Here is a 13389-nt window from a genome sequence, read left to right as displayed (position 1 = left end):
CTGCAAAGACAGTGATTTTTTTTTTTAACCAACCTTTTTTTCAGTCTGTTTTTTAGCAGAAAGGGCCCTCAAAAAATTTATTTTTTAAAGCAAATCAGGAATTTAGCTTTTCTTACAAGAGTGAGATCAAGATACAGTCTCTGAAAAAAAAAACTACTTCACAGCTCAGTAAAGGTTTTCTCAAATACATTCTTCAAAGTCACGGAAACTAATTTTGCAACATCACTTACAACCTTGTCTTTCTGAAAAGGCTCTTTTACAGTGTTTCATTTAAAAGTTTTCTTTACTCATCCTGTCCAAAAAGTATCTTTGTCTTGATAAGTTCTGCCCAATGTGTCCCACTGAACTCACTGCTTCCTTCTTCCCAGCTCACTCCCACCTTCCCTGCCCTTTGCAGGAAGGCTGCACTAGCTCTGTCCCTTCCCTCCTGAGCAGAGAAGCCACCAGCACTTTAAAATGCTAAAAATACACCTCTCCTTTTCTGCTCAATCTTCTACAAGTACTTCCAGAGTCGTGTTCACAGGCTGAACACACCGGTTATAGTTTTTTTCCACCTATTTTCTTCTTAAGCCTCAAGTAAAAATTTCACTTATTTGCACTTGCAAAGAAGGAAACCCTTGAGACACAAGTGGGACAAACATAAAGGTCAAGGAGTGCAGCAGACAGGCTGCAGCCCCAACAGCTTTCTCATGGAATCACAGCAATAAGGAAGGAATGACAGAAGTCACTTTTAAAAGGCTTATCTTAATCATGAAATACTCACAAAAAATTTTGACACCACTGGTTTTTGGGTCTACCATTTAAGAAGATATGTGAATTCACCTCCTCCAAAACTATTTCACCTACCAAATCCATCATGTTAAAGCACACTGAGTTCACACACCTTGTGCTAAAAGCTTAGAAACAAAATTACCTTCACCTTAATCTGAATGTGCTGTCAAGTGTCTTTTAACTGCTGAACCCAACTAACCTGTAAAGTGGGATGTTACCTTGTACCTCAGCAGCCAACAGGGTTACTCTGAACAACACTTTTGTGTACCAGACTCCTGCTGGGGTGGTTTGGATTGATCTTAAAATTAGTCTGGAAAAAAAAAACCAATCACCCTGAAACAAAGTTTCCTTATGCCATAAACAAAGCTGACAAGAGAACACTGTTTCCTCCCCACCTCTAAAACTGTGAGAACAGGACAAAAGTAACAAAGGAAACATTAATTTGGGGGCTTTATTTAATTTTTCTTTTCTTTTTCTTTTTTTTTTTAAGATGCTACATAGTCAAACAGGATTGGTCTTTTACGGCATAGGACTAGTTTACTACTAATATTTTTTTTCCCCTAGATAGACTTATTTACATACAAAAACGAGTTTCCTGACCACTGTTTTCCCCAATGCTCAGATGATCAGAACTCCCAACAACTGTGTAGTGCCCAAAACACCAGGAGGCAGAAGAATCTTGCACCACTACAGCAGCAAATTTTTAGTTCTAGTCACTGGCTTTAAACAGGTGCCTTTTCACACCACGTAGGATTAGTCGATTTTGTGACAAGAAGGAAACATGAGATGAAATACATTAAATAAGTCAAATATGCATTAAACATCTCTGAATAACATTTTTAATTCAACTAAATGAACCAACAGCAGTGTAGCTTGGTCCCTTGGTGAGAGCAAGGCATCGCCCCCTTATCCCAAGCGCGTCCCACCGTCAGCACGAGCCCCTCGGTGCTGCCCAGCACACTCAGCGTGGCCACACACGACTCTTTGCAGCTTCTCACTACTCAGTAAGTGCCAAAGGAATTGGTAACTTGCACAGAGCTGAAGACACTGACAGAAAACTGTTAAATTTATGAGCAGAATGGTGGATTAACGTATTTTACAGAAGTTATCAACACCTCCTGCCTAACCCAGCTCCAAACATCCCGAGGGCCAGCTCCAGCAGTGGAGGAAGAGGTTGTTTGTTTTTTTTTTTTTCTAGTTTTCCTTTTTTTTTTTTTTTTTTTTTTTAAAAAGAGGTAATCCAGCAACATGTACCAGGGTCTAAGAATGTTTAAAATGACATATACAATATTCCATTGTAGTGTTAAATCAGGATTTTCTCCCCCCCCTCATCACTGAAGCGTATTCTCTTTCATTCATTCGCTCATCGTACATTTTAAACTTTCTAGATTATGTTACATAGTATTTGTGCAGGGGTAATTTAAAGGCAAGACCTGTGAGATGTCATACATTAATTTTTTTTTTTTTAAACATTGTTATGAATAAATTTAATCCAATGATATGGCAGAACCATCAAACCAATTTACAATTTCCAGCATGCTGCCTCTACAAGGCTATTTTTCCTATAATTACACCAAAGACAAAGAACAAAACCACCAAAGCAAGTAGTCTGGAGCTGAGCCCTTCATCCTTGACAGCAGCTGCAGAAGGAGAGATTGGGTTGTTTGGTTGGGGTACCTTCCTCATCCGCAGTCCATCTTCTTCCTAAAGGGAGATATATTGATTAATTAATGAAAAAAGCTTCAAACATTCACCCTTTACCATACTTATTTAGGTGGGTGTTACACAATAGGTGAAAGGTAATTTACAGCTAATTTAGAGCTCTAGTTCCTAAACAATCTTGAGAAGGGAAGGCTAGTGAGGTAGGAGAGGAATTCTGTATCTACTTGAGAGGTAGAGCAAAAGCCACAAGCTCTTGGAAGTTTCCTCCTGCTAAAACAGGGGAAGAATGGGGAAGCCATTCCTGTCCAAAGTCTAGAGACAGCTTCAGAACTCAGGAATGATGGAGGGGATGGCCTGAAGATGCTTTTCTTGCCCTGTAAGCACATAAAGTGCTCCTGGGGAAAACATTTTTCAATATAACTAAGATAAAGTTGCATATTTTTCACAACCTAAGGCAATTACACTCATCATTCCCCCAGTCAGATGTCAGATATCACAAGCAAATTTTCCCAGCCTTTGAAGGGAAATCTATTTCCCCCATCACACTAATGCTGACATTTTGACACGTAACTAATGGCAATAATTAGGATATTTTCTTGGTACGAGCTTGACAGCTCACTTGATTGAAAGATGAATGAGACAAAACAATGTAACACCACCAAATATTATCATTTCAAGGGGAGATGATGCTCCCCAGCTTTACCTAAAGTGTTGTGCAGCACACCTAAGTGTTAGCACACTCCAGTCCACGCACACACACACTCAGAGCACTTCAGGAGAGGGTAAAAGAAGCCTTTTGTGACCTAATTTGTGTCCAGCTGAAGCAAGTGTTAGACTTCTTAATGTGATACAATATTACAGTGCAAAAGTATAAGATACTGAAGCAAAAGCCTCCAGACTATACATAAAAAAACCACTCAACATTGGAATAAAAGTTACTGCAGCCTTAAAAACTGTAGATAAGTGAAATTCAAAAGGCTCAGGGTATGTCAGTGTTTCTTGCTTTTGAATTTAAAGGGACACCTGAACATTCTGGATAACTTATTTATTAATTAATTTATTTATTTACTCATTAAGTCACAGGCCACCTGATACCCCACTGCTGCTCTAAGTCTGGACGGGGACAACCATCTTCTGTAAATAAATAAAATGTTGTTTACATATATAGTAATTTCACTGCTAGAAACAACAAGTTTCCATCTGAAATATTTTAACTTCCTCCTGACTGACTCTGGCCTGACACTGAGAGCACCTGGGAGCTGCCAGTGATTTAGCACTGCTTTCTGATGTTTTACAGATGTTTCTGCACTCCACAAAGGGGACAAAGAGCTCACCAGTTCAGGATGTTACTGTGAGACATCAGCTCAATTCTAGATAGCTCCTGTAGAGTGTTTATTCAAGACTGACTTGCAAAAAAATTAACTAAAATCATACAGTACTTATAGTTATGAGTTGCTGGCAAAACAAGAACACAAGGAGAAGTTAAGGGCACGTTACTGTTGTATTATGTGTGTTATTTCTGTGCAAAACAAAACTGGTTTAAAGTATTTCTTCATGCATCAGCCAGAGCTGACAGAACAGAATTCCTTCAGCTGGGCTGCAATAGTCACAAAATCTAAATGTTCATTGGTGCTGATATCTATGGAACCAGACACTTAAAACTAATGAAACTGCTGCAAAAAGAGTTTTTCAGCACAGTGGTAAAGGCTGCTCAACTGCTCAACTTCCCAGCGATGTGCTGGATATGACAGGGAGCACATTTCCCATTAATCTGTCTTAATTTGGCCTTTTCAGTGGCTTATTACAGGTGCAATCATTAAAACACTCAGTATTTGCACAACACTGCCCTCAAGCTCCCATAGGTTTTGGGAGAACAGGGCCAAACCCAACACTGAATTAATTCACACTGAGAAAATTAAGTGGGAAAAGAAAAAAAGAGGGGGAATTCATTACTCCAGGTTGCCTTCAATCAGCTTCTCTGACTGCATCACTTGTACCTCCTTTCAAAGGAACCACTGATTTCAGCACCTTTCCACAGTTTATAGAGAGAAAAGTGAAGTTATCTTTTACTTTATAGACAATATTCAGATATTGTGCTACGGTCAGGGAACCAAACCTTTAAGTTGAAAGCTTCTTTTTCAGGAAAGGGGTAAATCTGAAAAGAAAACAACACATATCTTTACCTTAAACTGTTTATTCTCCTCCCGTAACCTCTGAACTTCTACTTGAAGCCTCTTATAGTCTTCCATTACTTTCTTAACTTCAGTGTCATCCAAAGAAGAACTTATTGATTTAGACATTACAGAGGAATCTGTCTTTGTTGCAGTTGTGGATACAATTTTATTTATTTCTATGTCATGCTGTTAAAAAAGGACAGAGTGATTTTTGGTTAGTTATTAACACCACACCACACACCTGATATTTAGGAGGAGGATCAGGTAAAATTGTCTGTGCACACCTGAAACGTGCCTGTATCAAAAGAAATAAACATTTTTCTTTCTGTAACCTTTAGTGCTCTCACAGAAAACACCAATCAGCAATAAGTGCAGACAGAATGACCTCGACTTTCCAGTCCCTGCATACACAGAAAAGGAAATATCCTCAGTCCAGGTCTCACAAGATGAATGGGAACTTGCTCACAGTCTGCCCATGGGATATCAGTGGTCTCCTCACCTTTTCCTCACCAGCAGCTACTCCAGGAACCAGGATCCTGCTGCAGTTCCCTCTCTCCTCCCTCCTCCCCCCTGGCTGTCACCTCTCCTTCTTTCTGTGGCACTGTGGGGAGGGTGGAACTTGCAACCCAAGGTAGGGAACAAGCTGCAGAGCTCCAAACCCTCCTCCCCCTCCTGCTTTTGGATCCTCTCCATGCTCTGCACTTTGGAAAGGGCCCTCATAAAACCAAACCAGTCTCTCCCCACCCAAACAATAAATAATCCCAATTACAAGCTGTCCAGTGCAAGGTAGAACAATTGTGCCTTTAGCACCTGCATATTAGGAAACATTTCTCAGTTTATTCAAACCATTATCAGTTCTACACTGGACACTACACAGTTCCCTTAGAAATTAATGTGTTCATTACCCTAACAAAAAAGGATCCTGCAATATTACAGCTGCTAATTGCAATATAATCCCAAACTGCATTTGTGTTTTCCTCACCAGCTTTCTACCAATTTACTTGCTAAAATCAGCATTTGTCCCACAGAAGCAAAGGGGAGCATTGGTCAGACAAATAATATTGCTGCTATATTCAGTATAAACTCTGAGCTTTACAACCATCAATCAGCATCTTTATATTTATTTTAAATATTTTTCATCCTGTGATCTTTCACTAAATGAAAACAGATTGACTCAGACTGCTCTGTGCTACTGTTGCACTTACACTGTTCAAATCAGCTGCCAGCTACGTTAAGGATTAACAAGACTTCAAACAGTTTATACTGTGTTTTTAAAGGGTGATGCCATCCAGGCAGTGAAACAGAGGGTTCTGTCCTTTGCTTATAGAGCTGTCTGCATAAACATGCCATATTACAGGATTTACTGCGGTATTAAGTTAAATCACTCCATATGCATCTGAAAATACTCACAGGCTTATCATTTTCTGCTGGTAGCTCAAACACACACCTAAGTTTCGAATCCATGAGTTCTTCTGGTTTTGCTTCTTTCCACTGGAATAATTTAATATTAATTTAGTATTAAACATATCAATATAATAAGGCAGATGGAAAATGCAGTGTATTATGCAAACAAATCACATCATTTTACTCAGGGAAAAAAACCCCACAGGTGTTTATCATGTTCCATTAGCCACATACAGGATGAAAAATGAAATCAAATATGTGACTGATTGGCATCGTGAAAACAGACCAGACACTGTGAAGCAAATCATTCTAAATAGTCTGAAACCTCCACAGGTAATTTATGAGGACTGGGAGCTGTGTCAGAGTAATTAGCAGAGATAGGGGGAGCTGTGGGCCCGGTTAAAAAAACAAAAGGAAAGAGGAAGGGTGAATTCAAAGGAAGGGAAAGATAACAAAAACCCAAATCAATCACAGCGTTAGTTCTGAAGTCTTTGCCCAGCTGAGTCCCTATTCAAACTTTTCAAATTTCACACGAGCTTTTTTTCCTAATTGTTATAAACTACAGGACTGTTTTTCCCTTCCTTGTTTTCCACCTCCTTATTTTTCAGCATCGGTGTCTGACCGATAACAGATGTGCTACACACAGAGAGAGATAATTCCCCTCTCACCTTCTCTCCCCTTCAACTAGGGAGTGTACCATAAACAAGCTTCCTTGCAATATTTTTAATAGGGATTAACAGTAATAAATCTTTGCTCAGTATCAGCTGCAACCCTGAAGTGAAGAGATTTATTCCCAGCAGTGATATCCAGCAAGAAGTGTCCACACTCATATCCTGGAGTTCTCACGTGCTTCTCTTCACTGGGACCACACTTCTGGTGGCTTGGTATTCCCAGCATATCTCAAGTAGGTGTCAAATTATGGCCAACCCCATGCAACCTGAAGGAGTATTTAACTCATCCTAAATAGCTGAATCCTACTCCAGCTCTTCTGGGGCTGAAGTCAGAATTCTATTTCGAGCTCCTTGGCTGCTCGGGAAGTGTTGAAAGCTTTACAGTCCTCCCATAACTGGGCTCACCTGTTCATCCAGAATGGGAAGAGCTTTGGAGAGTGGGAACAGAACTGAGAACTGATCAAAGTGTTAGAGGAAAAGAAATTGTATCGGGTCTGGAGAGCTCTGGAAAATTGAAAGGCCCATCTAGGTACTAAAAACATTCTCTGCCGGCAGAATAACATTTGTCATGGTATAAAGTAACTCATAAAAATTAAAGAGTTCGAAAGAAAGGCAGACTGGCTTATCTTTCTAGTGATGCAGATTTTATTACTATAGCTGTTTCTCCCACTGGATCTTATTTTGAGACCATTAAACAAATATAGTTCCATAAATCTCTTTCAGAAGGGAAATTATTAACCCTGCAGAGTGCCCCAGCCTTAAAAAGCTATTCAGAAGAAGACCCATCTTGTAAAGACTACTGTTAAAAAGCCATGATATGTACCCTGAGCTTTTCTGGGGTTACTTCTTTAAGTAACACACATACACAAACACACACAAGTCCCACACTTCAGGTAATGGCCATTTCCCTTTTTACATGGTGTCCTCAACAGCTACCCTGTGCTCTCCCAAAGCTTCCTTGTGCCTTCTTGTGGTAGCAGATGCTGCTGTTAAAGGAAAGGCAGCAGATGACATAATGGTTTGTTCCTTTCCAGGTTGCCCTCCTGTAGCCTGATATCTTCTTTCTATGTCTTTTGTCTTTCTTTGCTTCTGCTGCTCCCATTTTTAATCCACGGGACAAAATCTACGAGGACCTTTCATTTGCCAAAGCCACAGCAGACATAGGCAGGGATAAAGAAAAATACACCACTTGTAAATCATCCTCTTGTCTCTTGCTGGGAAAAGCAGCTGCCCAAGGGAAGACTCGAGACTGAGAGTAGATGCATAAAATATAAAAGATGCCACAGACTTAGAACATATTCTACGTATTCTTAGAATATATAGTTCAAGTTGGCCTTTCTAAAAAAGGTTATATTGAAAAAAAACTACAACTAGTTGTTTTGTGGCTTGGCATCCCATTCCTGACAGCAGCTTCCCAAGGAAGCAACCACGCCACCGTCTCTTTCAGTGCAATATTCCTGGGGCTCAAAATAAACAGAAAACACCTTGAAATCCACAGAGATGGAAATCTGGGAAAGCTTTCAAGGATCATCCCAGTGTGGACTGACAACAGCCCTCAGGCAACGCAGTAAAAGGACTTACAGAATTATACAGTTAGAAAGAAATCTATTTAAATTAATATCAATACTTACTACTGCTTCCATATCTGAAGTGTCAGCTGGAGCAAACATAGACTGAACCATAAACTTGTGTTTACTTTTCTCATTAGGGTCATAGTCAAAAGGCTGTAGCATCACTGCAAGAAAAAGCCCCAAAACACATCACATTAATATTGCTCTGATGCAGAGTCATGCACTGATGATACAGGTACCAGAGTTCAGAAATCAAACATTGAAATGGGTTCAAGTTGTACATCCTTGTGACCAAAGCAGCAGCTGAGATCAGGAATGTCACTTTAAACCAAAATTCTGAAAGAAGGTAAGAGAAGCAGACTCCTCCAGCCTGTCTAGACTTCTGTCTGAGAATTCTGGAATTGCTGATCACTCTACAATATTCTGTACACAACTGTGGCAGGATAACAATACTAATTTATAGTAAATGGGATAATTTACATATCCTCTGGGACAGAGGGAAAAATTTTCAAAGGCAGTATCTTTTTGTCTTCCTCCACCCTCGGGGCAGAAGTAACAAGCCTTTGGATGAGCTGTACACACAGTGTTGCTGATGGTCCCTGAGCAAAGCTACAGAGGCAAACGTTGTAAACCTCCAGGTTCCAGGCTCAGCATGGAAATTTCCTCTACAAAGTTTAAGAGCCTCACGGTGTCTTTTGTATCAAGCACAAGTGTTTCACTTCCAAAAATAAGTCACTGAACGTTTGTTACCAATTTATAGCTGGAAGTTAATGGTTAAATGTGATGTAAACTTTGCCTCTGAAAGGTATACAAGAATGTATTTTTCTCCATTTAAAAATCAAAAGCATTCCAGAATTTACTTATGCAGAAAATGACTGTGTTCAGGGGGCAGAGGAAAGAACAGCAGGTTTAGGGGTGTGGGGTTTTATTCCATTTTTTACATAGTATTAGGAGTTTCCATGTCTTTTCTTTTAGGGTAAAGAACTAACATGTTAAAGTAACTTGAAGGGGGACAGTGAAGTATTTAATTTACATGGAATATTCTTTAATCACAATGGTCACATTTGCAAATGACACCTGGATATTCAGTTATTGTGACATTAACAAACACGGGTTTGGCTTCAACACAAGATAGAACGTGTGAAAATAAGCAACAGAGTTTACACAAACATGTTATTAGATATTGCAAAAAGCCACCAACTCCCTCAAATAAAATGAAGCTTCTTAAATACTGTCATTACTGCTAACACAAAAAATGATATAAAAATTCACATTTTATGACCAGTGAGCTCACTTCAGTCCCTCAATTCAATCACTGAAAAGAGAAGCAGTTCAAGAATTAGGATTACTTTCAAGTACTGGTGCTATTAACATTATGTGCCCAGATTCATATGCACTAATTGCAGGGTTTTTTTGTATAAAAGCAATATCCAAAGATCCCATCTATTGCAAATGCAGGCAAGTCAAAGCAATTTGCCTCCCTCAATGAGCAGAGGATGTTATGGCTGTGCCATCTTTATTATGCACACAATCTGTGGCCATCAACAACCACATGCCTTTTAAAGCCCGGAGAGAAGGAAGACAATAAATTCCCTCAGATGAGGTGCTTTAAAAATTATTATACATTTTTAACTCACCTTGCAGTAATTGAACACTAGTCCAAAATAAGTGTTTGCAAATTAAACAGGGGACTTTTAAAACTATTTTCCCAACAGAAGTGAGTGCACTGTGAGAACACATATATTTCAACACGCTGAAAAGCAGCAGCATGTTTTTCTTCACTGTAGTAGACACTTGAATTATTTCAAATCTACATAATGTGCAAGATCCAACTGGAGAGTCAAAACTATCCACTGTTTATGGAACTTGTACAGACTGTGGTTTTATCAGCCCGCTTTGCTGAGTGCATCCATAAGCTCATTTGAAAATCAGGATTCCCCAAGTGACAGAGCTGAATCCGTCCTGGAACGCTGCTCTGAGCTCCATTCACTGAATCACAGGAGCAAGAGAGGGCTCCACAGTACAAACCTTGTTAGCACTTGTATTTTTAGATCAATACATGAAAGCCACATTGACACAAATTATTCAGCAAATGTCTTGTAAGCCAGATGGGAAGCTCAAAAATATGTACTTTGTTCCAGAGGAAACTGAATCATTTCAATATTTATTTGCGTGCTACTGGGGCTTTCTGTGAAAGAGCAGCTCCATGAAAGTGCCCTAATTGCTGGAGAATTTGCTACTGGGAATGTGGTTCCTTTGTTTTGAATGGAAACCACATACTTTATGCAAAAACTACGTGAAAAGTGTGTTCCTACAAAATGCCTCCTCACATCACTCATCTCATCTGGTCAGAAGCTTCAGCTTTCATCAGAATCCAGAGTTTTAAGAAACAAAATTATTCATATGATCTTCAAGTTTACTACCACCAGCATCCATCAGGTAGAGACATGTATTTAAACACTTTCTCAACTGTTCTCCCCCAGCTGAAGCACCAGCAGTGTTCTACCCTGAGCAAAAGCTGCACAGTCACTGAGATCAATGGAATGAGAAGTTGTATTTGTGAGCCCACTTGTCTCTCTCAAAATTCAAACATGAAGGACTGACCTACTGTACATCCTGAAGTGTTTCTAAAGCAATGGATACCAGCTTTCTCACACACCCCTGCCATACCCCTCATCCATCTGTACATAGCCAGGAGAGGCACTGACCACCCACTATTCTCTTTTTTTCCCCTAGAACAGTTTACTGGCAAAGTTAGTGACAATGTCAGAAGCATTAAGCTCTTCTGGTTTTCCTAGGGTAAATCTGCTTTCTCAAGGAACAGAGGAAATCTGAAGCAAGGAACATGGAAGGAGGCAAAATTCTACCTCTAACACCTGCTGGGATCTACCTTTCCCTTCCAAGAGCAGAAGGAACAGAAAAGTCTCCCAGCTCAGATGGTCAGCAACCTTCCTCTAGTTTCCATCTAAATTTATTAATGGCCTGTTTACTTGGTCCTGGACCAATACTGCCCTTCTGCTTAAATATCAGAGAAGGGGAAGAGTCATTTACTTCTGGTGCACTCCAAGACATCAATCACAGCAACTCTTGGCCTTCTGGCACACTCAGTAAGCCAGACTCAGTGGGTCCTCCCTGGGCCAGGCTCCCCATTCATTCTCTGCACCTGTTCTGGCACAAACTCCTCTACATGAGCTACTCTAATTATACACCCAGGAAATTCTACTAGTGCCTTGCACAACAGCATTTCTACCCTCTTCTCTCTTCCATTATCAGCCTGTTTGCTACATATTTGCCTACAAATGTAGATGTGTGATACTGCATTTGCCTTATTCACAGCCACATTATGTCAGCATCTTGCTCACCCCAGTCAGGCCCCTCTGTTTAACAAGCTTGCAATTACAGCAGGAGTACTTTATTCTCCAAGTATGTGATTTTGCAGTTTTTTCTAATGAAACTCATCCTTTGTTTGTCTCACTTTAGCCTTCAAGGACACCTAGTTCTTCTGCATAACTTCCCAACTTTACATCATCAGCAGGGTTTTTAGTGCTCTCTCTTTGTGCCAGAATTACTTGTAAAAGCGTTAAACAAGATTAGTACCAAGAATCATTCTCAAGAAACGTCACTAGTAACTTCCTGCTATTACATTTCCATCCACCACATCACTGTTCACTCTCCAGCAGCTCGTTCAACACTCTGTGAATCTATTTTTCTTTTCCAGCTCTACTGATCATTTTCCCAACTGACACTGCATGCAATTCTTCATGGTCTGGATGGATCAAATCTACCACATTTAGGTCACCTTTCCATAAAATACCCCAACCAGGGGCAAGTCTCAAGTTCATTGTGCAATTTGATCAGCTCTGCCAGAGGTGAGGAAGGACACTGCAACTACAGAAATGGGCAGAATCCACGGCACCCTCCATGTTTGTTCCATGTTTACATAAACAAACATAAAATTTCGGTAAATATTTCCATAATACTAAAAAATGTTGAATTTGTGAAGACCAAGACAGAGTCTTTTAAAGCAAGGAGGCACAACCAACCCAAAACTTGGTAGTGGCTACAGGGTCCTGGGAGGTCCATGGGAAGAAGGCACAGCAGAGATGCTGCCGAGGGAAAGTTTGGGAATGCAGCAGTGGATGAGGGAACGGGGCAGCCCCCCTGTGAGTGCAGAGCACAGGGCTGAGCTCCATCCCTGCTGAAGGCAATGCCAGCTGCCTTTTCCAAGTCAGGCAAGCTCACAAAAGAGTACAAATTCCTCCCGAGGATATTCGACAGCGACCCAAGGCCAACATCAGCTTCTCTCCGTGTTCAGGCAGCGTGTTCAGACTGCTCTCTTCAGCAGGACACTGTCACAGATGGTTCCTTCTGCACTTCCTCTCTCCCCCCTCACACACCTCACCAGCATCTGCTGAGGGTTTTTTCCACTTTTCCTTTGTAATCCACTCATGATTTAGATTTCAACCTCTCAGAAAAAAAAATCAGGTATCTCTGTAGAAATCCCACGTGTCTACCAAAAAGGCAATGTGTGCAAATGCCCTCCTTTGCCCAGCATTTCCGAGCACATGCAGAGCCATCAGCTGACAGCACACACACATACGCTCCCCGACAGTTACATAAACTGAGCTGTTAAAATTACATGCCATTATATAACAGGTGAAAACACGGGCTCCAAACCTGCCACCACAGCGAGCAGCACATGCTGACAGGGCCTGAAATGCTGGGATTTAGGAAAAGCTGTGATTTGGCATAAGAAGCCAGTATTTGAGACTCCACTAGAATAAAGTAAGCTTTATTCTTCTAGCATTCTGTGAGCCATTATATTAGTACCATATAAGGTGGAATAATGTTCAAACTGCTGCCTCTGTCTCAGGGCAGAATATCTTCTCATATACTTACATCAAATTAGTACAGATTTAGTTTCACAGGAGTGTAACAAAGGCATCTGGTTACTACCCTGCAAGGAGATGAGGCTGCCCCAAATTCAGCTGCAGTCAGTAACATTCTGAGAAACTAATAAATCATTCCAGAGCTTCATGCCACCACAGGCACTGATTTTTTGGAGAGACAAACCAGTGCAATCAGTGACTCTGGTAAAGCCAGTCAGCAATTTCCAAGAGGACAGATTGCATATAG

General features: G+C 40.5%; 1 protein-coding gene across 1 annotated transcript in view; it reads right to left on the bottom strand.

Moving 5' to 3' along the window:
- Positions 1-1583: 1583 nt before the first annotated feature.
- VAPB (VAMP associated protein B and C) overlaps positions 1584-13389 on the bottom strand; it is a 30425-nt gene continuing 18619 nt past the window's right edge. The window contains exons 3-6 of the mRNA XM_027710691.2: positions 8314-8417; positions 6018-6098; positions 4617-4793; positions 1584-2475 (exon numbers count right to left, since the gene is read on the bottom strand). Coding sequence (XP_027566492.1) covers positions 2317-2475; positions 4617-4793; positions 6018-6098; positions 8314-8417 — 521 coding nt within the window. The 3' untranslated portion in view covers positions 1584-2316. The remainder of the gene's footprint in view (positions 2476-4616; positions 4794-6017; positions 6099-8313; positions 8418-13389) is intronic.

This window comes from Pipra filicauda, unplaced genomic scaffold, assembly GCF_003945595.2.
Source record: "Pipra filicauda isolate LSUMZ 115617 unplaced genomic scaffold, ASM394559v2 scaffold13_size5146498_pilon, whole genome shotgun sequence".
Lineage (NCBI taxonomy): Eukaryota > Metazoa > Chordata > Aves > Passeriformes > Pipridae > Pipra > Pipra filicauda.
This window is presented reverse-complemented; position numbering and strand designations above follow the sequence as displayed.